This window comes from Chrysemys picta, chromosome 10 (assembly GCF_011386835.1).
Source record: "Chrysemys picta bellii isolate R12L10 chromosome 10, ASM1138683v2, whole genome shotgun sequence".
Taxonomy (NCBI): Eukaryota; Metazoa; Chordata; order Testudines; family Emydidae; genus Chrysemys; species Chrysemys picta.
This window is the reverse complement of record NC_088800.1, coordinates 17702863-17729621: the sequence shown is the minus strand read 5'-3', so window position 1 is coordinate 17729621 and position 26759 is coordinate 17702863. Positions and strand designations below refer to the sequence as shown.

The following is a 26759-nucleotide window of genomic DNA, read 5'->3' as shown; positions in this document are numbered from 1 at the left end:
TGACAGTCTAGCCCCTCTGAAGTCAGAGAGATCAGTGCAAGTATGAACAGACATTTTAGCAATGATCAAGAGTGGAGTAACTGCCATCTTGGAGGGCTGCACCAATTGTAGCACTTTGGGGTTAATCATTGTAATTCAGCCTCTGAACCATTCACTATCAATAAGATTTGGAAAGAGCTGTTGTACATAAAGTCATACGTAATACCTGTTGCAGTATCTCTAAATATTTCATGCTGTTTCTGTGTCATAGCTTGTATATTACATTTTGTTTAAATGTGAATGTAATTTGAAATACATTACATACAGTTTGTCTTGGTGATGCACGTTACATTACATTGTGATGACGTAGACTCGGCTGTAAAATTTCATGCCAGAGCTTCCCCAACATTGTAATTTATATTTCTTGTTATTTGACAATTATGTATAGCTAATGTAACCAGATTTTTAAAAGGGACACATTTGTTGCAATTCTTTTTAGGATCAAGAAATTCTTTTCTAGAAGACAAAAGCACATAATTTATTTGATCTGCACTAGTGTTGCTAGTGCTACCTTCTGACTCAGTAGTGACACAGGCATATTTCTTGGAGTGGAGGTTTTTATCGAGTAATTTAGTATTCTGAATGTGTTCATCATAAAACATTGACCAGGTGTGATTAATGTTCATGTAGAGCAAAACAGCAGCTCACTTGACTGTTCTCTTCACTCTACACATACTCATTTCAATAGACTGTTTGTCCCCAATGAACAGAGCAAATTCTATTTAATTTAGCAGGAAGAAAAATTGTAATTATTACAAACCCAAATGTTTTTAATGTAATCAAAATAGGACATTTCAGGTGTACCCAAACAAGTTCTTGGGACATTGGGACATCAAATGAAAAATCAGGACATATGGCCTCTTTATGCATGGCCAAACATTATTCTCAGTGGTACCTCTCCAACTCCATACACTTCCATGGGGTTTGCAATGGATGTAACTGAGAATAGAATGTGGCCCAACAGGTCTGAGTAAAGTCTATTTTTTATTCTCTGCTGCATCCAAGCACAGCTCTGACATAGTGAACAATGGCAGCCACAAGGTGTAGGGTGCGGCTTCCTGACCCCCAGCCTCTTAGCCGCAGTGCAAGTCAGAGTGGCAGGAGGCCTACTCTATGCTGCTGGCATAGGCTCTGTAATGGGAGATCAGGTGTAATGGATCTCTGTTCCACCATGCCCCCTCCCACTCCAGCCTTGTGCACAACATGTCTGCCTCTGTGTTATCTCCTCCCATTATGCCAGGGGTGGAGGACAGCTGGCATAGGAGGTGGCTACGCCACATTTAAACCAGCAGAGATTCCCCTACACAGGGAGAATTGTCTAGGGTAAAACCCAGGTGGTTTAAATGCACTTTGTGCCACCTCTGTAGCACACAGTAAATTTGTCAGACCGAGGAATGTGGCCAATGTGTGATAATTGAAGTAGAGTTTCAGGTTATATTTAGTAATAATAATAGAAAGAGCTTGTAAATAGGAGCAGAGTTCCAGGTTTTTGGAACTGTAGTGGTTAGATAGTTGGCAAATGGTCCAAGTAAATACTAGTTCAGTTCTTGTGATCTTGCAGCATGGCTAAGGATTGGGGGCCTGATCTAAAGTCCTTATGAAGTCAGTGGAAAGACTCCTCCATTGTCTTTGACATCTTTGGATTAGACTCATAGCTCATTGTTTTCTCTGTTCTGCTGTGACAGTTTCTTAAGAAGGATTTGATTTGAGAGCAGCAGACAAACAAAAGCTTTTCTCTTTGGCTGTTTTCTCTCTCCTAAATGTTATATTTCATTGTGGTAGGTTTGGTTATAAAAATGAATATATCAGACACATAAGCAATACAACACACACAGAGACGTCACTCTTGCCTTGGCCTTATTGCTGTGATACTAGCAGACTTAAAACATTTTTTTGGCTTTGATTGTTCACATACCATATGGAAGTAGTTCCATATAATCATCCTGTGTGTGAATGAAATGTGGAAATAAAGCCATGTTTCTTTTGCGATAGTGTATCAGTAAAGGCGTACATAATAAGTGAAGCCCTTAAGAAAACTTTGCCAAGAGAGTGTTTGTATCTAGGAATGTTGTGGGGTTAGTGTTGAGATGCTTGACATTGGCATGCTGATGTCTCTCTGTTAAAGAGAGAGCATGCAAGGTTGTGAATGAGATGTAAAATCCATTATACAGTGAAGCAAATTAAAGATTTGGGGAGAGGACGAGAGCCAAAGGCTTTATTATGGAAAAACGAGACATTTATCCAGAGACAATATTTAAATGACATTTTGAAAAAAAGAATTGGTATTAAAATTTAAGAGAAAAATAAGTCTCTAGATATGTTGGATCTGACACTAGCAGGAAATGGAATTTGAAATGTGGAGTTAATTAAATCTGGCCTTACTCAGTTCATGAAAAGTCTTTGCTAGCTGCAGATTTTTGATTTTTGTCATTTTTTCACTGAACACTTTATACAAAAGATTTTAGATGCAAACTATTTTAATTTAATTTTCTCATTACTTATTATTTCTTACTGTCAATGTGTAATTTACCATTGGTCACTAATTGTCACTTTACAATTTCATCCCAAAACATAATTTATTTAATCACAAAACTAATTTAAATTTTATCATAATATAGGTAGGACTGGTAGGTACCGCCTAATATTAAGGTTGCCTGATACTTCCCATTACAAGACCTTGGTTTTGGTCGTTTATAACTTTCCAAACTTTGACCATTAGAGCTGAAATTTTCCATCCAAGATGTCTTTGAAATGCTCTAGTTCCTCCATGCTTTGAAGCAGGGACTTTACATAAGTCAGAGAGGGGGCCTTTGCATCGGGGATCCCTTTTGCCATCCCTGTGAAAAAGTGCCCAAATTTGGCCATTTTACAAGCAGGGCCGTCCCTACCCATATGCAAAGTACGCATGCATAGGGCACCAGGAAATTTGGGGCACCAAATTCCCTGGTGCCCTACGCAGCTGCGTGCTGCTCCAGCACCTGCCCCGCCTCTTCCCACCCCTGCTCCGCTCCAGCCCCACCCCCACTCCCCTGAGGACTGAAGCAAGGCTGGGCCTGCACTCACCGGTAGCAGGAAGTGCAGCAACCCTGCCCCAGCTGCACCGCTGGTGAGTGCTGGGGGGTGGTTCCCTCCTGCCCCCCCCAGCCAGCCCTGCCCCCCCTGGAGGCCTGCCCCCCCTACCCCACCAGGGGGCTGCGTATGGCCCCAGAATAGGTAGGGACAGCCCTGTTTACAAGCCATTGAAAAATTGCAATTTGCACATGCCCAGTAGAGAATTCTTTGATTGTCCACCCATCACAGCATCTAGTGCTGACCCCTCTGTGCATGCACCAGCCCCACAGAGTACCTTAGCATGCTCCAGCCCAAGGCTGCAGTGGATCAGAAGGATTTTCCCTGTAATTGCTGCTTCCAGGCGCTCCAGGACAGGGTGGGCCTGGGCACTGGAACTGAGAGCAGAAAGTCTGTCTCTGTTGTATTCTTAATGACCCCTCTCCCGCTCCTTTCCCCTGCCCCCCCGGGGACAAAAGCCAGACTGGAGGGAGGGAAAGGAGTAGAGTGGGACAAGGAGTCTAGTAAAACTGGGACGGAAGAAGGAAGAGAGAAACTCGTCCTGGGTCCTGGAGGAAGAGGAAAGTCTGGGAGCCTATGAGGGAAATATGGAGGGACAGGGACCCAGTTGGCTTGTTGTGGGGAGAACAATGAGATTTGATGTAGAGCCGGGGAGAAAGGGGGAGATTGGGGCTGGGTGGACAAGGAGACTTGGGACTATGAACTAATAGGAAGAACAGGGCTAGGAGTGTAGGAGGAGAGACAGATCTGACAAGGAGCTGGGGAGACCTGTGGGTGGCTGGGCAAAGAGACTGAGAAAAGGAGCCACAGAGGGTTTGGTGGGGAGACTGAGATTGGATAAGGAGTCTGGGGATAGAGGCCAGGACTGTGAGCCACTGGTGGGGAGGGGAGAGACAGATTGGACAAAGAGTTGGGAGGAAAAAACTGGGAATGGCTGGACAAGGAGACTTGGGCTGGGTGTGGCAAGGGGGAGAAACTAGGAATCAGACAGTGAGCCTGGAGGGGAAGAATAGAACTAGCTTGGTAAAGAGACTAGTACTGGGATGAGAAGCTAGAGGAGTGGAGACTGGGACTGGATCAGCAAGAGGACTTGGGACAAAGAGACAGGTGTGAGGAAGAGACAGGACTGGGTCAGGGAAGAGGACAAGGCAGAAGGAGTTAAGCTTAGAGGAAATGACCAGAAGATGCCATGCCCACTAGAGCACACTTCCCTCCAGAGCTTGGAATGGAAGATTCCTAAGTCTCACCATTCCTCTTCTGTCAGCAGCTATCTGTGAAACCCTCTGGCAAAGTATCTCATCCGCCATGCTGTTCCACATGGAGCATGGTGGCCTATTACAGTCCTGCAATTAGTTACTCCTTTAAAGACTGAAGTCTGTGCAATGGATCTAAAGATTCCACCCCTCTGATGACCCACATGGGTATCAATATGATGCCACCTAATTAGTGCCCTGTCAAATTCACGGTCCATTTTGGTCAATTTCACGGTCATAGGATTTTAAAATTTGTAAATGTCATGATTTCAGCTATTTAAATCTGAAATTTCATGGTGTTGTAATTGTAGGGGTCCTGACCCAAAAAGGAGTTGGGGGGGGGTCACAAGGTTATTGTAGGGAGGATTGTGGTACTGCTACCCTTACTTCTGTGCTGCTGCTGCTGGCAGTGGCGCTGCCTTCCGAGCTGGGCAGCTGGAGAGTGGCAGCTGCTGGCCGTGAGCCCAGCTCGGAAGGCAGAGCTGACGTCAGCACACGCACAGAAGTAAGGATGGCATGGTATGGTATTGCCACCCTTACTTCTGCATTGCTGTCTGCAGAGCTGGGCCCTCAGCCAGCAGCCGCCTCTCTCTGGCCACCCAGCTCTGAAGGCAGCAGCGCAGAAGTGAAAGTGGCATGGTATTGCCACGCTTATTTCTGTGCTGCTGCTGGCTAGGAGCTGCCTTTGGAGCTGGACGCCTGGCCAACAGCTGCCACTCTCCGACTGCCCAGCTCTGAAAGCAGTGTAGAAGTAAGGTGGCAATACCACAACCCCCCTAAAAGAACCTTGTTACCCCCCCTGCAACTCCCTTTTTGGTCTCCCCCCATGAAATCTGTATAGTATAGGGTAAAAGCACACAAAAGACCAGATTTCATGGGGGGAGACCAGATTTCATGGTCCGTGACATGTTTTTCATGGGGGCTTTTCATTGGCGTTTTTAATGGGTGTAGAATTTTTTTCAGTTTCCTTTTTTAAAAACATAGGAAATTAAACATACAAAAACTGTGTTATAGGAGCATAATTAGGTTGCAAATTCAAGCACTCAAAAGTTACAAAATGCCAGAAGTATCAATTTCCTCCTAGGGAGTTCCTTCAGAGCAGATTTGATTACTGTACAGCAAATAAGACATGGAACAATGAGGAGTAAACCAAAGTAAGTGAGCACTGTCCATTGTGTGTACTGAATGAAGAAGGGAACCTGGGGGGGGGGGAAATAGTATGTGATAATGTAATTAAACACAATATCATGATGCATAATCTTAAGGGGGGCAAATTAAGAAAACATTAATTCTGGCATTTCCTAACTTTTGAGTTCTTGACTCATACAAAACAAATAATTGGCTTGGAAACATTGTGCCCCAGAATTCATTATGTATTTCACTTAGTAGCTCACAAAAGATGTTCAGTACCATTTGATCAGCTCTCATTACGTAGTCTGTTATGCAGAGGAACTTTGTGTTTCTGTAAGTGGTTGACTGAAGAAGAGTGTGTGTGTGTGTGTGTGTGTAACACATTTTAGAATGTAAGGCTTGTTCATTATGTATAATGCATGAGCTGTTTTCTTCTCTTCTTTATTCCCTCCCCAAATGGAGAATGAACCAGTAACTCTACAGAGTGAAATCCATGCAGTCTTTTCTAAACACCGATAGTTCTGTGAAGGAAGAACAGTCTACTACTTTCTCTTCATGGGAGTTCGTTTGGTTGGTTGGTTTGGAATTACTCTTGGACTTACGAGACTTGCTTGCTTTCCTGATCTGTCTTGGCTTGTGTAGGAAAACTCTGGTTTATGAACATTGGCTGTCCCATTGTGTATTGTACATTTCATTTCCCTGAGATCCATTTGCCTGACAGGCTGCTAATTGTATGTCTTTATTCATAAAAATCAGTGAAAGAGTTTTGTTGATTTAAGTGACAGCCTGAGTCATTCTGTTCCAAATTTTAACTGGAAAAAATTCTTACTCCTAAGCTAAAATTCCCTATAAAAGAGGCTGATGATACTTCTGATAGATCTAAAACAAAACTTGATCTCGAACTCAACAGTGTATGTCCTGTTTTTAAAATGTGTCTCTGTGTTGTATAGTACAGAAGCTCAGTATATAATAAGTAATTTCATTTGTAGTGTTAGGCCAGGGGTCGGCAACCTTTGGCACGTGGCTAAGCACCCTGGCAGGCCGGGCCAGTTTGTTTACCTGCCCCGTCCGCAGGTTCGGCTGATCACGGCTCCCACTGGCCAAAGTTCACCGCTCCAGGCCAATGGGAGCGGTGGGAAGCGGCGCGGGCCGAAGGACGTACTGGCCACCATTTCCCACCACCCCCATTGGCCTGGGACGGCGAACTGCAGCCAGTGGGAGCTCCGATCAGCCAAACCTGCGGAGGTGGCAGGTAAACAAACTGGCCCGGCCCGCCAGGGTGCTTACCCTGACGAGCTATGTGCCAAAGGTTGCCGACCCCTGTCTTAGGCAATGAGGTCAGTGCAAGCAGACCCCTGTGTCAATTAAATTCACCGTGGGTGCAAGGATCTACCTATGCAGAGTTCATTGCAGGCTCAGAGCCTGTGCTCACATGCCAAGCTAGTTACTTGCCGCAGAAAGCAAGAATGCTATAGAGACCCATTGTTTTATGTTATTTGAGTATGATTTATGCTGTATATTCTGTTTGTAGATCAGCTTTTAATAATAATAATTAATAATCTCAATGTGAAGGCTATATCATAATATAATTCATTTTCATTCAGATCAGTGGTCTTTATTCTTGTATCATTTATAATACTGCACCGATGGGTGATTATCAAACAGTTAGAAATAGCAATAAAAAAGAATACTGAATAATAACCTGTCTTTGAATTAAGAGCTACACCAAAAGTTGTCTGCCTATGCTGAATATCTGATACATTGCTTGAACTGAAAATAAAGGTCCAAATCATGGCTGGTTCTTGTGAGTAGTCCCACATAAGTCAGTGGCACTACTCACGTAAGTAAGCTGAACAGGATATGGTCTAGAAAGTAAGTCAATGAGGGGAAGCAAACACTTCTATATTTGTCCAGCTTGCCTCTGTAAAGACATGTCATGTACTCGAGTGGTAATCAGACACAATCAGAACAGTGTAGAAGGCATCATGTAACTTGCTCTGCTAATGTAATGGCATCACTGCCCCTGCAAAGTAAAGTGTGATCCAAGCTAGGGCATCGCTTAGAATACAGGGGGGAGAGCCAGGACTGATAACAAGTTGGATAGCGCCCAGCAACAGCTTGTATCAAGAGAAAGTTGTTAGGAAAGTACTGGGGGCTAGTGTATTTTATTGCAATGGGAGCTGATAGGAAGCTCTTACACAACTATGAATTTAGGTTAGGGCAACTGGATTAAACCCTGCCACAAAGGGACCATTTTTTTACTCATCTTTGGTTTTGATTTTGGTTAAGATAATGGTACCCCAACATGCCATACCAAGGTCCCAAGTGGTGTTGGCCATGATTGCACAGCGATATAATATTTCCATTAGACTATCTTCTTCTGTTAATTATTATTATTATAGTAGCACACAAAGGCCTCAGTCAGGTGCAGGCACCCTTAATGTGTTAGGCTCTGTACAAACACATAGGATGTTGTGGCCCCTGCCCCAGTGAGCTTTCTATCTAATTTAAGACAAGATGCAACATGAAAGTGAAATGATGACAATAACAGTAATAAGCGCACAGTAATGTGGGCTAGTGATGTGCGCACTGGTCACTGGCTAGAGCCTGGCTATAAATTGCTTGTTGGTTGACATAACTGGCAGTGATACTGTGAAATGGGTTATCTTTGCCTTCATACTGTAGTTACAGGGAATTATTGCAGGTGTTTTTATAGCATAGGACAGTGTTTCCCAAACTTGGGACGCCGCTTGTGTAGGGAAAGCTCCTGGCGGGCTGGGCCGATTTGTTTACCTGCTGCATCTGCAGATTCGGCCAATCGTGGCTCCCACTGGCCACGGTTCGCTGCTCCAGGCCAATGGGAGCTGCTGGAAGTGGCGGCCAGTACGTCCCTCGGCCTGCGCTGCTTCCAGCAGCTCCCATTGGCATGGAGCAGCAAACCACGGCCAGTGGGAGCCGCTATCGGCCGAACCTGCGGATGGGGCAGGTAAACAAACCGGCCCGGCCTGCCAGGGGCTTTCCCTACACAAGCAGTGTCCCAAGTTTGGGAAACACTGGCATAGGAGGATAATGTGATCTATAAAAACCTATAAGTATACAAAAAGCTCAAGATATCCAGAGAGCTACTAGAGGGGGAAAGCATACTTGCAGTCTGTGCTGTTCAAATCATTTGACTCCAAAGATCGCACCTTCATAGTACCACAGATGTGGTGAAGTACTGGCTTCATAGGGAATACACAGTTTGGATGTGCATAGCAATAAGATACTTAATATTCATATTGTCGAGCTATTTAAATAAGATACACCCTAAACAATGAAGGTAGGGTTTAGTAAAACAAACACTTGCAATGCTTTCATTTGTTAAATTTATCAGGTTCTGATAAGACAAAGATAGAAGAAATAAACCTTTGATAGTTATTTCTCTCAGACTTGGATGCAGGAACAGGGAGTCGGGACACCTGGGGTTTGTTCCCATCTCTTCCAGTGACTTGCAGCAAGTATCTTAACCTCTCTCTGCCTCAGTTTCTCCATTAGTGAAAAATGGGATTAATAGTTACCTAATTATTGCAAAATGCTATATAAATGTAAAAGATTATACATATGTGAAAGAGGAGAGATTGCAGAAGTGGTCAGTATTCTGCAGTACCCAATTGACAGCCAGTTCCAGTCTTGCTCATGATTCATGGCTTACTTGATGTGGAGTTATTGCCAGTGACATTAGAGCTTCCATTCATGAGCTCATAGGAGTTATGGAGTCTCATTTATGTAGTGTCCTTTATAGGAAAAATATTTTTAATAATTTCAGCAACTATTCGACAGTCTAGTCACTGTCCAAAAGTAGCATGAGAATCATCTGGATTTTTGCCTTAAACCAGTCATATGTGTTTGACTCAAAGTCTGTATTCTAACAAGTACCCTAAAGCTACAATAACTTTAGCTTTCTGCGGCAGGCTATGCAAATATAACCGCATTCCTAAATGTTGGTGCTATCCTATGATTTATCTAATTTTACCCCATCCCCTACTCTAGGACATCTCTGGGGATTCTGCTTGGAGATGGGACATTAGCTTAGAATAAGTGTCAGCAACTGATATTTCATCGTGTTGAGTGGCAGCAGTCTCAGCTGTTTTTTATCTCCCTAATGATTCATTATCCTTTTTATTTTATAAAACTTGCCATGAATGTTTCAATATTAAGGCTTGTCTGCACAGAAAGTTAGTGTGAAAAAGCTAGGCTGTGATTTTAAAGTCCAATAGCTACTCATGAACTCCCTGTGTGGACACTCTCTTATTTTGCACTGAGAGAGCCTTTTGCAGTTTAGCTTAATACACTTTAAAGTGGACTAGGCTCAATGGCACAAAGGCATTTTTAGTGTGGAATATGAGTGTCCACATAGGGAGTTAGTGCCAAATAGCTGTTGTGCTTTAAATTTACAACACTAGCTTCCCCTGTAGACAAGCCTTTAGTGAGTTCACTTTTCCACTCACAATGTACTTAACTTTTAACTATACTGGGCTGGACCAACTTAAATCGAGCAGCTTTGTTGCATTGTGTCATGCCACCCTTTCTGTGCTCCAGTCTTAAGGTTTGTAATAAGAGTGTTTCATGCAACTCCCTTTGGAAAGCATTCCAGGAAAGCATGAATATTCTAGGAGCCTTTTGTAAGTCTGCTTTATAATTAGACAGGAGAGAGACTACATTGTTCCATCACATATATTGGGAAGCTGATGAAGATAAGGATGTATTTTAGTCTCACTTGTATTTGCATAACAGTTTCAGAGGGGGCTCAGGAATGTGGCTCCCCCATTTTCAGTCCCAGGAATCTGGGTGTGATCTTACTGTCTCTGGGGCTCTCTCTGAAATCCAATGTCTAAACTCCCACAATTGTCATCTAAAATTGAAATGATCCAATACGCTGAAAAGTGAGTGCCATATTTATTATGTGCATCTGAATCTTGTGTGTGTTTGAGATATTTGACAGAGCAGAGTGACCAGTCCTTGAGCTACGACAGAAGGTGGAATATTACTCCAACACAGCAAAATGCAGGATAAGGATGATTTTAAAAAAACAGGAGTCTATAAAATAAGCAGCCTCAGGCAGGAGATACAAGATGCTAGTCATGTGTGCCTTGGTTTTTAATGGGAACGGTGGTGACCTAATGCCAGGCATTTCCTTCCAGCTTTCGTGCATGGTAGTGTTATGATTTTTGGCTCATTTGATTTTCAGCTATAGATAAAAGCTAGCAATTAAGCTTCAAAGATATAGAAATAGTATAAAAATGGTTTTGGAATCTCTAAGTACAGAACCTGGAGTAGCCACTTCCTCTTAAATTTTTATAGGCGTTTGTATGCTTTTAACAGTATGAGTTCCATTGATTTAATGGGAACTGTGCCATTTAAAAACCACTGCACACCACTTTGGCAATACAAGGGCTCGTGTTCCAGTAAGCATGTGGAGCATGTACTTTCCAGGGAGAACCAGACACCTTTTAAATTGTTAGATTGGGAGCGAGAGGCTGGCTCATGCTAAGCCCCCTTTGCACTGATATAAAGCTCCCCTAAAGGCAGGGATAGCTAAGGGTTCCCATGGCATGGGGAATGCTCAGTTGATGTGGAGCTAGCTAGGATAACTCTTTCCATTTCCCCTCATCCCCTCCGTCATTAATGTTACTGTTGTGCCTAGGGGCCCTAGTCATGTCGTGCTGTATAAACCCAGAACACACAAGATGGTCCTGTCCCCAGAGAGCTTACAATCCAAAAGCCCACACTGCAATGCCTTGCCAGCATTATTGTCCATGATCATAATATGAATTGGGAAGCCAATTAGAAACTGCCCATTTCCTGAGGGCTTTCTCTGACTAATTCATTTGTTGGCTGGATACAGGGCAACCACTGGTGTAGGAAGGCTCCCAACACCAGGAAAAGCAGCCCTGTTTGTGCATACAAGCATTACGCTTGGCCTAGTGATACCCATGTGTAGCTCAGGCCCAGTAGAGAAGCAGCGGATGATCAGCATCATGTTCTTTCCCTTCATTTGCCACAGAAACACCGATTGTCCTTGTTGCTCATCCTGAAATTTGCCTCTGTACTGGTAAGAATGACCATTTGCCTGAGTTTCTGAATGCTGTCTCAGCTCATCATTGCCTCTGGGTGTGTCCCATTTTTCAAACTCCTGAGTTTTTCTTTCGCAGCTGGAAATATTGTTCTGAGCAACATTAGTGGCCCGGGCTGGTCCAGACACATTGTTGTACATACCCACTTTGTCTCCCATGAGGCAAGGAAAATCGTGTTGTGGTGCCAGCCTTACCAAATAGCATGATAGCAAACTTCGCACCCCCACCAGAACTTTGGGCCTACTAGGGAACATTGCAGCGAGTGTGGAATATGTCAGAGATTCTGCTGAAGGAATGTGAAACGGGAGCTTTCAGGACTACTAAGATTGAACTAGACTAGTGAAGTGGGGGAAGAATGGTAGAAGTCATAGGGTGGCCTTGCCTGGAGCACCCTCCTCTGGCAGGCCGCAGCATGACAAGCATACCTGTCTCAGTTTCCCCTTTCCACAGCCAATGCAAAGGAACATGGTTTCTTTGTGTCTGATACAAAGCCCACCTCTGGGCATAATTTATTCACATACACCAGTGCAATACTTCCTCCAAACCTTGTAGTAAAACCAACTTCCAGTAGCCACAGTAAAGAAACCTTTTTCCTGTTCCTCTTTCCACAGACATCACCAGCAAGAATCAATAGCAGCTCTTGTTCTCAGTTCCTTTGGCCCCTGATCCAGGGCCTCACTCTCTAGGCCTCCCTGATTGAGATTGACCAGTCTTCCTGCTGCCGTTCACCCAGGGCTTTAGGCCTCCTCATCCTGCATGGTTCCACTCCCCCAAACCTCCCTGCCTGGGAGTCATACCCCTGGTCAGGGGATCCACCCTTCTGCAACAACCCTCTTGCTTCCAGACTTGGCTTCTTCTGACCAAGCTGGATCTTCCCCTTTGCCTGGTGGCCACTGCCCAAGCCTCCTGCTCAGCAGCGGTCCCCAGCTTTGGTTAGTTTTTACCAACAGCTTCCTCCAAGCTCCTCACCAGCAACTCAGTAACAGCTCTGCTTCCAAACTCAGCCCCCTGCCAAGTAACTCCTGGCAGCTCTTCCTTGCTGCTTCTCTCCCCTTTGGGTTGCAAGCACCTCTCATCTACCCCGTCCTGGTTCCCTCAGGCTGTGATTTGCTAGGTCTCTGACTAACCAGGTATCCTCCTTTCTAGGGTCCCCAGGCTCTCTTTTGAGCCTGTTACAGACCAGAGTTACAGTCACCCCTACCACACAACCCTACAAATTTGCCACTTTGAGGCACTTCACAGATTGGGCCCAAAGTCTCACTGAAACCAATGGCTCAGGGTGCTCAGTGCTCTCCAGGATCAAACCCTTCTTAGAGGCTGTGTGCCCTGGCCAGGGTCTGTTTGGCTTACAAGGAGAGGTAGAGTCATTGATTAAGTGGGGTCAGACAGGCCCCTGGAAACCTGTCTTGTCTCTAATGCTGGAGGGCACTTATTATTATTTGTTTATTATTTGTATCATCATAATGACTAGTCCCGAATTCAGCAGTTATTTCATTGTACTTAAAGGAATAGTCATTCATTACCTTTTGGCTATTGATTGCAATTCAGCTGATGAAAAACCAAGAAGCAAAGAGATATTAAGTGGCTGAGTAGTTAATGTGTTTTCCAGGTCTCCTTAGCTGTGTTATGGTTCTGACTGTAGTATTTTGCATGCTGATGGAATACTTATATATGAAATTAACAAGGATCACATTTCATTATGTCTAAAATAAATGGTTATATTTAAATAACTTTCCTAGAGATTGGAAATATAAAAACTGTAATGTAAGAAGGTGATTATTTCAGAAGAAAATAATTGTAGTGTTTGTTTGAAGTATCCTGAACATTTGGCAGTATTTTATACTTATGCTAAGGAGAGGTAAACCAGAAGCTGATAATTTAGCATCTACTGTAAAAAGGCCTTGTTTCACATGGAAAGAAAGAATTCTTCAACTATTTTAGTTAAAAATTATAACCCAAATATTCTCAAAATATTGTACGAGTATTTCTGAAGCAATGTATTGCTAAACTTCAGTTAATAGGTTACGGTTACTGTCTTGAACCCACTACAGTGAAATCCACCACAACAAACACATAGCATAAGGATAGACTTACCTACAGAATCAAGTGATTGAATATGAGACTTTACTGTTCCTATGGGTACTTGGCAATACCAGGGCAGTTTGCTAGGAGAAATGTAAAATGTGTTTATCCTCCATTATGTTCATGGTTTTGTGATTACTTTGTAGGATTTGTTCTTCTTTTGCACTGCCAGTGAGAAAAAGAAAAGTTATATTTTTGTTGGTTTTGTTTTTTTGGTTTCTCAAGGCACCGGGCTAGGAAGCCTTATCAGATTTTCACCATTCCTTTAGCCTCAGCTACATTATTTTTAACTTTCCAAGGGGCTGATGATGTTTACATTGAATCAAATGGCAAACTTCCTATTGAATTAAATGAAAGTAGGATTAATCTTATCGTCCATCTCTCTCTCTACATTTCTTCATGGACTTCGGATGTAGTAACCTACTTCGAGGCAACCTAATAGCACCTGGGTGTTATTGTTAGGTAATTTCAAATACAGATTAACCTGTATGGGATATGCCTGCAGAGAGTGTCTCTGTGTAGATATTGGCCAATGTGGTTGATATGTGGAGAATTGGGTTTGCAGCTTTATGACGTTTGGGTTGGAACATGATGGATGTGGGAAGGGGCAAGGTCAAGGGTCTGTCAGGTCTCTGTGGCATCAACCCCCTCCCCTCCAGAACCTATGGGGATTTAGAACTCCGGATAATGCTGATCCCTTTTGCACACTAACTCTTCCCCCTTCCGAGGGTATGGCACATGATGGAGTGGAGAGGCCCTGTATCCAGAATCATTAGACCCCAGGGTCTGTTGGCTTCTCCATTGATTTGCCATTGGACCTTGGCTAAGTCTCAGGATGCCCATCTATAAAATGGAGGCAGTAATACCCACCCACCCTTGTAAAGCACTCCGAGATCTACAGATAAAAATAGTTATATATAAGTTAAGTATGATTATTGTTAAGGGGTATTTCAGGCAAGCAAAAGCTTTTTTGTTGTTGGATTGTCCTGTTTGATGCTGGTTTGGTTTATAGTTTTAACTTGGGACCGTTCCTGGAAGGAATAATCTTATATTGTAAGTTACAAGCAGACTTTGTTATAATTTGCTCTTAACTGGTCTGTAATTGGTTAAGGGTTAGTGTTATGTAGATGATTTATTTCCTGTAAATCCTGCCACTTATTAAAGTTGTGACCTGCTCTAGGAAATGAGGTGTGGGCAAAATGAAACTGAACAGCTGGAGGTACTGGGGGATTGCAAGGGGAAACACTACTTAAGGGATTTGCTAAGTCTGTCCAGTGATTAGGAAATAAAACTAGGACAACAAAGTATAAATATGCACCTAATGTACTACTGACATTTTAGTTGTTTTTGTTAATAGAAAATAATTTACCAATAGCAGGAAAGATTTACACGTCCATATGTAGGTCTTAATAGCTGCATAGCTTACCAAACAGACTTGGTGTATTATACTTAATAAAATAACATATTATTTTAATAGAAAAATTGTGGAACCTGTTAAATATTTTCTGAGACACATTTGACAGTTTTCAGTCTAGTTACGTGATGTGATAATTCCCTGGTGCAAGATCATTTCTAAAACAGTTTCTTAATTTTCCTAGGGGAAGAAATTGTGATTGCTATACCTCATGGGAGCCGCAGTGTGAGACTTACACTGAAAGGACCAGCACACTTTGGTATGAACCATTTTTTATATATTACTAGGCAGAGAATAAAACCAGAACCTTTTATCTGAGTGCATCCAAACTTCAAGTGTTTTGGCAAGATCAAAGCCTTGATTCCTCTTCCTGTTTTTAATTTTCAACCCAAACTGTTCGTACAGAATATTAACATTACATTGATTTTGGCTTGTTTTCAAAGAAGTTGGTTTAAAAATCACAATGGTATGAATATATGTGTAGTTATGGTTTCTTTATAATGCTGAACTGTACAAGAATTCTTGTATAGAGTATCTAAAATAAAGTACACTATTCACGAGACTTGGAAAACCTTCCATCAAAACTATGTTCAGTGGAGGACTGAATGGGCTTTAGATCAGCAATACGTATATACACCAGTGATAGGCACTATTTACAGATCTTTGAGAGAGAGAGAACTGGTAATTGGACTTAGACACCAAGTAACCAGTTCAAATCCAGACAAGGCTGATAATGACCCAAAATGGGTTCCATGGCCTGTGTGAAATGAGTAATGTGGTCTCAGTCTAGTTCCCCGTGGATTTGTGTTACAAAACCTACCATTATTACAACTGGGATTAATAGATACCTCTCTTGGCAGTTTTAGTATAGAGGCCAAAGAATGACTGACCATGGAGTTTTGAGGGCTTGATCCTGCTAAAGGTGTTAAACTTTCTTCCCTTGATTCATCAAAGCACTTATGCACATGCTTAACTCTTAAGTGTATGAGCAGTGTCACAGAAATCAATCCCTAAATCTGCTGCTCAGTAAAATAAATAAATGAAAAAAACAAAGTCTGAGCAAAGTTAAAGGATGCAAAGAAAATTAGTAAAGTAACCTACAAAAAGCCAATGCTGGAACAAAGCCAAAGGAGGCTCCATGTGGCTCCCGTGCCGGGTTTAATCCTGGGAAATGGGAAGCACCCTCTCCCGCAGTGGGCCAGTGGGTGCCAGAGATTCCCAGGAGGAGAAGCTACCTATTGTCCCTTGGTGAGTGTCTCCCTCACTTGCTATTGTGACTGTCCCTCTTTCACCACCGGCCTCAACAGGTTCCGCAAACAGTTGATGCAGGTGTGTGGTACTTCCTCTCTAGCTATTGGATGTGTAAAATCTGTGTGTCTTTCCCACCTTTCATCAACAGTTTGGTGCCTTTGTGAAGCATTTATTTCCAAATGTTTTCCAGTGGCTCTTGGTTATGTTTGTGGTTATTACTTAGAATTCATTTCCTTACTAATGAGCAGTTTTTACATATAGAACTTATCATTTAAATGGAAAGTGTGAACATCCTCATAGACAATGAAATAAACTTTTAAATCTGATATTTCAAACAATATTTTATTAGTGAAATTAAAATATTTTAGGGCTATTAGTCTGAATCATGATGATAAAAAGGACTTTTATTGCTGTGAGAAGTGTAAACAGCGAGAATGAAACATATTTTGCCTCCATGTATCCTACGTTTCTTCTAAGACAATGTCATCATGATTTTATTTAAAAGAACTTTGAATGACATTAGGTTTAAATTTGAAGCTGATAACATTAATGTAACCCCTGAGTGTAACATTGAAAGGTTCCATGAATGTATAAAATAAGCTATTCTTCCTCCCATACTAATTGTCTACAAAAGAGAAACTTCTATCAACATAAATGATATTGCTTTTAAAAAATGTTGCAAGAGCTATTTAAAGCAGTGGTCATGATTAGTTCATAGCAGAACTATCGTTCTCTGACTTTGTTTTAGCCTGTTTTAATTATTAGTACTTGTAGAAGGGAGATGATTGTTGCCTCAGCTTCAATGAATCCAGTGGAGCCAATGTTCCCCAACTACGTTGCTATTTTTAGCACGCTAGCTCCAGTAGAGCTAGCCTGTGTCTGTCTACTCATGCTGAGAAGCGCACCCCCAGCTGCAGACATACCCTTGGGGTAGAATGCTTAAGAGAGGCTCCTTTTTTCCTCTTACCCTCTCCCCAACCAATCCCTCTGCAAATCTGGGAGGAGTCAGACACATTCATTTCACACTCCAAATTCATTTAACCTATAATCTTAAAAATGACAAAAGTGAAAAAAAGTGAGTGCTGGGCAGAAACAACAATTTTTCTCACTCTGTGGTCAAATCTTAACAGTAGAGACACATGGAAATGTACTACTGGACAATCTGCCTGACCTCCTCCTGTGACTGAAGTGTGCTGATGTTGTAAAGGTCATTTAATGACAGAGCCAAATGCTACTCTGTTATTCTCATGCAACTCCATTGACTTCAGTGAGAGTGTGTTGGCATAGTTATGGGCAGAATTTAGGAAGACTTATTTAAAATACCAGACACTGTTCTGGTTGTTAGAGGCTCTCTTGTTAGTTTGTTTTGGGGTAGATTCTCTCTCTTTCTCACAGTTTTATTGGCACCCATGTCGGAGTATCTGAGCACCTTCTATGTAACATCAATAGCAGTAGTCATGTTTCTAGTGGACTTCATAGAGTCTGGCATTTCTCCCGTTTAGGGGTACATTTTTGTGCAGAGAGGGGAGAGGAAAAGAATTGTGAGAGGTTTGGGAATAAAAGGGGGTTTTGAATTGTGATAGCCACTTATGGTGGAAAGACTTTCTCAGAGAAGAAGGCTTTGCAGTATTTCATAAAGATGATCAGACTTTGTATTTCTCTGATCTCCTCTGGAAGATAGTTCCACATCTGGGTCTCCTTGACAGAGAATGTTATGTCCCAGCTTTCACCTGTTTCATCCTGGTCTCTGTGATCTGCATTGTCCCAGAATAGCACAGCTGTCATGGTGATTCATAAATTTAAATTTGGTCTTTCATGTAGCAGGTAGCAGATTCCAAACAAAGAAGTGCTCCACAAAATTGGTTTTGTCAGTATTTAAGCATGCTGGAAAGATTCCACTTTTTTTGTGTATTTTGTGGACAGTTTAAGATGTATGATATATTATTAAGCAATCAGGAGGGGGCTCCATTACGCTAGTCTCTTTACTAACACATAAGAAATCCTAGTCCCTGTCCCTGGGAGCTTACAGTTCTCATAGTCTCGCTTTTTAATGCCTGCGTTTTGTGAATAATGCAACAGGCAACAGCATTGTCACTTTGTACCTAATTAGTTTATGAAACAAAGTGTTTTGTTTTGGAATAAATTATGGGTTTTCTAATAGTTATTTAAAAAGCTTTAGAATCAAAAGTAAGACAGAGTCCTCTGAAAATAATCCTCCTGCAGAAGAAACAGGAAAACCAGAAGCTAATATTTTTACAAGTGGCTAATGCTAGATAACTGAGTTCATGAACTTTGGGAGAGTGAGCTTAACTAGAAGAAACTGAAAGAAGCTGTATCTTTTTCCCCTTATGTGAATTTCTATTTTAGATGATGCTACTTGCATTAGTTGAGCTATTAAGTATTTGGCCATACAGACAAATACTTGTTTTTCTTCTTGGCTAGTATTAAAAGAAGTAGCATGCAGTTTATAATTGGAAAAGAATAACTGCTTTTATTCCAGGGTCTCATTTTCCCCTGTGTGAGAATAATCTATGCATGAATTTAACATGTAGAATGTCCTGCACATTCTTACGCTGGGCATGGAATAGCTATCTCCTATGGATTCCCCCCCATTTAACCAACATATTCTCCCAATATCTACGCAGAAGATGGGAGATCACACAGGGCTTCCTAGTGAACGTCCCAAGCCACTGCAGAGTTGCTGAGCAGTACTGACTCCTGTGCTGCTGAGCCCTATGGGCTGCAGCCTGCCTCTGGATCCATTTTTTCCAAGGGATCCCTCAACCACAAATTCCCCTCTGGAAAGAGAGGTTCTACGTTGTGAAGGGGAAAACAGCACAAGATAATAGAGCCCTGGGTCCTCAGCATAGCTGATAACCCTGAAGGCACCAAAACAGGTTAACTCAGCCTTGGCCTGTATAAACTTGGTCTGCTTTCCTCAGGGGTGTGTCAAGGAGAGAATCTGTAGGAGCCCAGCTGGGTTTCCTACCCCATCTGACTCGGTGAAGTTGGAACGCTCCGTTCCCCATCCCGAAAGGCTTCCACGGGTCAGGGCTGGGGAGCATGCTCTGGAGGTATAGCTTCTCACTTCTGCAGGAGCACAGGGCTCAGAGTTCTTTTGAGTTCTGGGTGAGTGTTTGGTGAACTCTTTTCCTACCATTCCCCGGGGGCCAGGCTGTGGACTCCTTTCTCAGCTAGCAGTTACTTACTGCATTTAATCAGTGGGAGCTCTTGGGTAGGTAATTGTTTCCCAATAGGAATAAAGGGTTCCCAATCCAGGTCTGTGTGGGTAGTAAATTTATATATATATATATATACGTACAGCTCTCTAGATGTGAGTGGTAAAAGTAGGGTTAGTCTAAATATTTTTTTTTTCAGAGAACCATTTGCTGAAGCCCCCTGGAAGGTTATTTGTAGATATTTCCAGATGCCTAGATGATAGCCTGCACAAAAGAAAAAAAATCCTCAGTATTTTACCTATGTATTTTCAAAAGTAACTTTATAATGTTACATGTCAGTTGTTTGATTTTACTCGGTATGGGACGCTTAAGATGACAGGCAGTGGCTTAGGCTGAGTGAGAATATATTGCAGCAAAGGTTATCTATTGTGCTGTGGAACAGTTCTTCGTCTCACTCGGTTACACATTTCCTTGGAAAATCTGAGTAGCTGGTTCTAAGTTCAGCAGAGATCTCTCCCTGAAATACAGACTGTCTCTGCACAGCTGTATCTTACAAATTGTTAAACACATTGAATTCCTCCCTGGTGTAGCTCTGTAGACTTTAATTACACGTGCTGGCATTGCACCAAGGATGAATTTGACCCACTGTATTTTCAGATTGTCAGTTCCTAGCCAGTATTCTCAGTTTGACCTTTTTTGTAAATTTTGTTTAATTACTTTATTAAGAAAAGCTTAGAGATTGGAAATGTTAACATCTCGATTTGGCTCAGCTCCCGGGATGGATTAACCTTCAAGTGTCTCGCTCCCTTCTCTGATACTCAGGTGTCTTTTTTCGTGCTCTTATAGGGCCAAATTCTGAGAGGTGCTAAACACCTGCAGTTCCCATTGACTAGATCTGGAGTTGCAAGTGCTCAGCAATTTCCCTTAATGAATTTCTCTATTGTAGCCATGTACTCAGTTCCTGTAAAATAAAAAAGTCACTGCTGCCCATAAATCATTTTTTGTCTTTTTCTTAGCAGAAGTGAACCTCAAAATGTACCAGTCTCTCTGAAGCCTGTGGCACACAGTGTTTTCACGAAATTATAGGAAAAATATTCAAATAAAAATAATAGAAGGGAAAAGACATGCGAGAGAAACTAAAATAAGAGTTAAAGTACTATAAAATATTTGTTGCTCTCTCTGTGGTTATTTCTGATCTGTTCCTGGTTGTAATTGCTTAGAAAATGGGGCATTTTAATTTCTGATTCTTTTGAGCGCCATCAAAAAAGTAATTATATTCGACTTCATGCTACATTTCCAACCCATAACCATGCTGGAATTATTTTTTGGAGGAGTTTCTTTTACTGAAATTTCTATCAAAGTATGTACAGGATCCCCTCACTGTTCTATCCATTAGAAGAGTAGAAGACAATCTTTAGAAAGCATTTGGTGGGCACTAGTTAGATTAATACAGATTTTACACAGTTTTACACCTGTAATTGTTCAAGGAAATGACTGCTTCTTCTAAAGTGACAACTGTATGTCTCCTTTTTTGGTTAGGGATACAACAAGCTACTTTTGTGTCTAAAAAGAGATTAGAAAATGACAGAGGCTGCTTCAGGAATGCATCTCTTACACGAAAAGGAGTGTCCAATAGCCATTTTCCTTACTTTTATTTATGATCTAGGTAATTCTCTAGTGTTAACAGTCCAAGAGCATCACTGCCACAGAAATTAAGTTGAAATTTACAGCTAGCCTATTAGTCAACTCCTAGCTTGGTTTTAGAAGTTTGGCTTCTGCAGGAAATTCCTCTGAGACAGTGTTGGGTCACATGATCCGGGTAAGTATGAGCAAAATAGTAACTCTTTTTAAATAATTTGAGTATAATAAGTACCGTAATGAAAAGTTTTATTGTATGATACAGTATAGAATTTATTGCACCAAATGACTACACTTTCCTGCCTTGTGCCTAGATAGCCATCAAAATTCCACAATCTGTAAAATTGCCAGTATTTTAGACTAACCTTTTAAAATCTAATTTAATATAACCCTGTATTTTAAGGCAAGTTTAGCATAATTTCAGTTTTCCTTGCTCCTGTACAGTCTCTGAGAGTAATTTAACACCCTTGGATCTTATTTCAGTAATGGGATTAGGAATTAAGGGCCTGCTCCTGCTCCTTTTGAAGTAAATGGCAAAACTCAAACCACTTCAATGGGAGCAGGATCCAGACCCTATCTATAGCCATATTGAAGAAAACAAACCAAAATGCTTGGATCTGGTAATATTCTAAAGTGCCTTAACAGGTTACCTTTGATCCCTCTTGAACATAGGTATGTATTTTGTAAAGTCTCCTTCTTATTATCCATCACTTTTTTTTGCCATTTTTGTATGACTTGTGGGCATCAGTCATGCCATAGGCAGTCTCTGATTTAAAAAAACCTCCTTACACAGTTCTATGTACTTCATGTACTAACCTAGACACCACTGCATTCCAGGTCATTCTAAAACAGAATTTGAAAATGGCTATGAATCATAGGTTTTTTTTTTTAACTAGGTAAATTAAGGAGTAGGTTAATTTCTCCACACTCATTTCCTCTTGGGATTTATTCAGGATTTTAATCCAAGGCTCCAGATTGGGAAGGGTTAGTGTATTTACTGTGCCATATAAACTACATCTTTTCTTGAAGGGTATAGGCTCTTGTCACCAAGAGACCTTTTAAAATATTATTTTAAAGGGTTAATTTTTATCATATAAAATATATCTGCTAACCCCCAAAGTAAACATAGAATTTAACATCTATTTCAAATTAAGGCTTGAAGTTTTGTTTGCATGTCCACCAAGTCCCCAAAAGGGCAGATTCTATTATCTCATTAAGACTTAGAATGGCTCAAAAAGCTATTTAAATTATGTCAATTCTTTTTAAAGAAATCTAACAAATTAATTATATCCCTTAAGCAAATATTTTTATTTTACTTTTAATAGCTGCATATAGTCAGCCTGCCTGTGATCTGGGCAGTCCAATAACTAATAACCGGTGCTGCCTAGATGCAGTGAGCCAAATTCTTCCCTGTTCTAACTCCACTCTTTCAGTGTACCAGTGATGAATTTGGCCCACTGTACCTTATCCAGATTTTTGCAAATGCCTTCTTCCTAGATATTTTGGAAGACTCTATCTTGGGCTTCTAGTAGCACCTTCACAAGGCATTATGGGAGACACTTCACAGAATCCATACAGTGTCAGAGATTATAAAGCCAGTTCCTCAACTACACTGACCCATAGTCCCTTTGCTGCTGATACTCTTAATTATTCAATTGGTTGATAAACCAACTCATGAGTGCTGAGGAGTGAATTATATAAATTCAGTTACTCCTCATTAAACAATTGCCTTTTCTTTTCCCTTAAACATTTAGTATCCACCAATTTGCTCTTTCCTATGACTACTTCTTTCACTCTGTCATAACTGGACTGAAAAGATGCTTTTGTCAGGACCCTTCTAGCCTGGCTAAGGGCCTACTTTCACCAGTAAACTTAGGTCACTAAAGAAAAGAAACAGGCACTCCATCAAATGTACAAATATGTGACAAAAAATGTGGTTTACAAACATTAATTGTCCTATGCATATTTCTTGAAAAAACACAAATTTCTATGTTGCAAAATAATTGCTTTATCCTTTAAAATGTTGGGAGTGAAGGAGAGAAGTTGGCACTTTGGACAGAGAAAAATGAGAGGTGATCAATCCAAAGTCATTTAAAAAAAGATAGTCGGGAGAAATGACTGAGATCCCTTGACATAGTTATAAAGGTATAAATGTTCTTACATTGATATAGCTATTCCTGTATGGGAAGAGGAATAAACTTTACTGATATAAGGCACCTTAAACTAGTATAACTGCATCAATGCTAGGGGTTGTTCTGGTATAACTATTTCATTACAAATCACTCCCATAACCGACACAGTTATGCAGTACAAAATCTGTGCGTAGACCATGCCTTACTCCGAAACACCCCTTCAATAAGACTGTAACCAACCCCTCATTCCAACGCATGCATTCAATATTGCCTTTCAGCACTGGGCACATACCATGTTATGGAGTGCCCAGAGGTTTTCCTTCCTTAATATCGTCTTCATTCAATTTCGGACAACATAGGGCAGTCGATATGTGGGAGGTTATCCCATACTAAGTTTTTTCTATCTTTTGGAAATTGTAGCCTACTCTGTTTCTAAGGAATGCAAAATAGCAATGGAAAGGTTTTCATCATCACCTATTCCAAGAATATGACATCCCTACTCACCTAACTCTTTGTCAACATAGTAAATATTCAGAATTACGTTATGGCTTCCAGATGCTTAGAAGGATAAAGATATTGAGGTGGTTGTCCATTGGTAGTGGGAACTTCAAGAAATAAATGCGTGTATCAACACCTGCAGTTTGTCATACTGAATCTATTGCTTGATACATAATATTGAGGCAATTGATTTGGGTTAAATGGTATTAGCAGTACTTCTCTTTATATCCCATGTAAAAGAGTAGTGTGATCAGGCAGATAGTTATTGTGTCCAAAGAATGCTGAGCGAACTACTTCATGAATGTATATATCATCCTACAATACAAAAGCTGAAGTGTTCTCTGCTCATGCAGTTTTCCTATGCACAAACCCTGCTACTTCTTGCAAGTCATGATTTGTTCAAATTGCTTTCTGACTTACTTGAAAATAAAAAATATACTCTGTTTGACTAATTAAATTATATGGTTTCTTTGTTAGTTATTGAGTCAAAGACACTACAAGGAGACCAGGGAGAACACAGCTTTAATGTCCCTGGAATATTTGTCATAGAAAACACAACTGTTGAATTTCAGAAGAGTTCAGATAGAGAAACTATAAAGATTCAAGGACCTCTGGGAGCAGATTTCATTATCAAGGTAGGATATGTGTTTAGGCATGCTGTAAGCTGTGTCTGCCAATATATTTGAAGTATATTGGAATTTAAAGTAAAGGAGAGTGAACATGTTATACTTAAGTGTATGAAACTGTGCCATAGTTACAAGGCAATTTGTATATTCCCTTGTTCTTTATATGTATGTTCTAATGGACCACTGCATATACCACTGAACTATGGCCTTGATACATCAGTCAGATCCATATGGGCACACTCTTGTACTCATTTCCATTGACTTCAGTGGAGGTCTGCGTAAGTGCAGCAGTCTGTGTGCACAAACCTGATTGGATTACAGAGTCAGAACCTTATCAGCTTTGAATAAGCCACTGAGAATCATGAAGGATTTTACACAGTTTTCACACAAGGAAAGATGCAACCAATTTCTTCCAGTCATTATAGGAACCTTGTCCATTTCTAAGGCTCTTCACCATTATTTACAATGGTATAAGCTGCTGTAAACTCTTGTTCTGGCATTCACTTTGGTGGTAAATTTAGTGCTCTATCTTAAAAGTAGATATATGTGTATTAAAAGGGGGGATTGAATGGTGCAACAGATATCAGAAAGGCAAGATTGAGATGAACTGGAAGAGGCAGGCTAGTTGGCGCTAATCTTTTTAGCTTTCTAGGACCTGTTTATCTCACAAGTGAAGGGAAGAGAAGGGAGCACACATCTTAGTTTTTGTTTTAAATGTAAAAGTTTGAATAAATTTGAATTATCAAAGTGAAATTCACTTGAAACTGGTGAAATTCACATGATTTCATTTCAAAGCCATGTTACAGCCCTGGAATGGTTGTAACTCTTAACAAAACCTCCAGTGATCCTGATATGAGTTTCAAGTTAATAAAGAAACCCCAGGATAGGTGAGTTTCCCCTCCCCAAAATAATATGAAACAATCCTAGCCTCATTCTCTTAAGAGACTGAATTTTGTGTCTGAAGATTCCCAGGATCATCAGATTTACAAGTTCAGGTAGGTGCAAATCAGGAGATTAAAGACTACATTTTTAGGAGTGTGGGCAAGGTTTTTCCTACAGGAACTAAGTGTGTAAAGAATATTCTATGTGCATTTGTGCACTGGGTGAAAGCATGCCTTATTGTAAATATTGGTTCAATCAGGGGAATATGAAGATGGTGATAAGTGTACATGCATATTTGCGCACACATTATTTGTACATTCTTATTTGGTATGCTCAAACACATGAGTCTGTATTTTTAGTCATGGACTCTGATTTTAATTGCCCGTTTTGAAAATGGAAGTTATTAGCATTTCTAAACATTTCCTCTCTATAGTGGTTTGAGCTCTATGCTTGTCTAGGTTGAGTTAATTGCAAGGTAAATTATCCTAATTATTAATGGTATGCGGTGGTGTTGTAGCCATGTTTATCCCAGGATATTAGCGAGACAAGGTGGGTGAAGTTAATAAAAGATATTACCTCACTCACCTTGTCTCCCTAATTATTAAAACATTCCAAATTTAAGATATACTGTAAAAAAATTTTTTTCCTGAATTGTTTTCTTTCACTACACCCTCAAATAATTTCTGTATAAGTTGCCATTGGTTAATTGGTTCCTGAAAATTTTCTCTCCCCTTTTGGGTAATATCTATAAGGAATGAAATGCCTTTCTGAGTTTAAAATAATGTTTTATTTGAAGAAGATGCCAAAAGTTATATGTGCATAACACGTAACTCCCAGGGGGGAAGCAAAATTACTAAGCTTTAATACAGTTCATTTATGGCTTCCAATTATTTTTATTGTTATTACTATGTTTTTTTACGCACTAATCACAATGGCATATGCACCTCTTAAAAAAACCAAACAGTTTATATTAAACTATCCACTAACATAAAAATTATAAGATTTTTCCCCAGGAACCATCCATAATCAAACAAATGTCTAATCTGAAAGATGTGCCTTCTCCCAGGCTCTGAAGATTTTTCAACTCTGTCTTTGGTGGATCATGCAAGGGAAGTCAGGGACCCTGCACTGAAATTTCCCAGCCTCCATCCTTGACAGCAGAAAGAAATTGTGATTTTTTTTTAAAGCTACTTTTCAAATAAGAGTGTTGCTAACATGGGTATAGATAATTTAGCTCTCACCATTGGTGACAAAGCCTGACTCTTATTAGCTTGACACTTTCATCTGTTTGTGAAGATTCTGAGGGTATTATTCCTGTGTGCATATAGGCCTAGATAGGACTCAGCATTCTGATCTTTCTAATGCAGCCTGAGAAAAGCTTTTGGTAGCTAAAGTGAATGACTGGAGCCTGTCATGTTTTAATTTATAAATAATGTCTTACATTTATAGGCC

General features: G+C 40.8%; 1 protein-coding gene across 10 annotated transcripts in view; it reads left to right on the top strand.

Annotated features, from left to right (window-relative positions):
• Nucleotides 1-26759, top strand: part of ADAMTSL3 (ADAMTS like 3) — a 262575-nt gene that overhangs the window by 156659 nt on the left and 79157 nt on the right. For all 10 annotated transcript variants that reach the window (XR_010590971.1, XR_006173311.2, XM_042845687.2 and 7 more), the window contains 2 exons: nt 15286-15360; nt 24277-24434. Coding sequence is in view for 8 of the 10 variants with exons in the window: in XM_042845687.2 (XP_042701621.2) it covers nt 15286-15360; nt 24277-24434 (233 nt within the window). In the remaining 2 variants the exon portion in view is untranslated. The remainder of the gene's footprint in view (nt 1-15285; nt 15361-24276; nt 24435-26759) is intronic.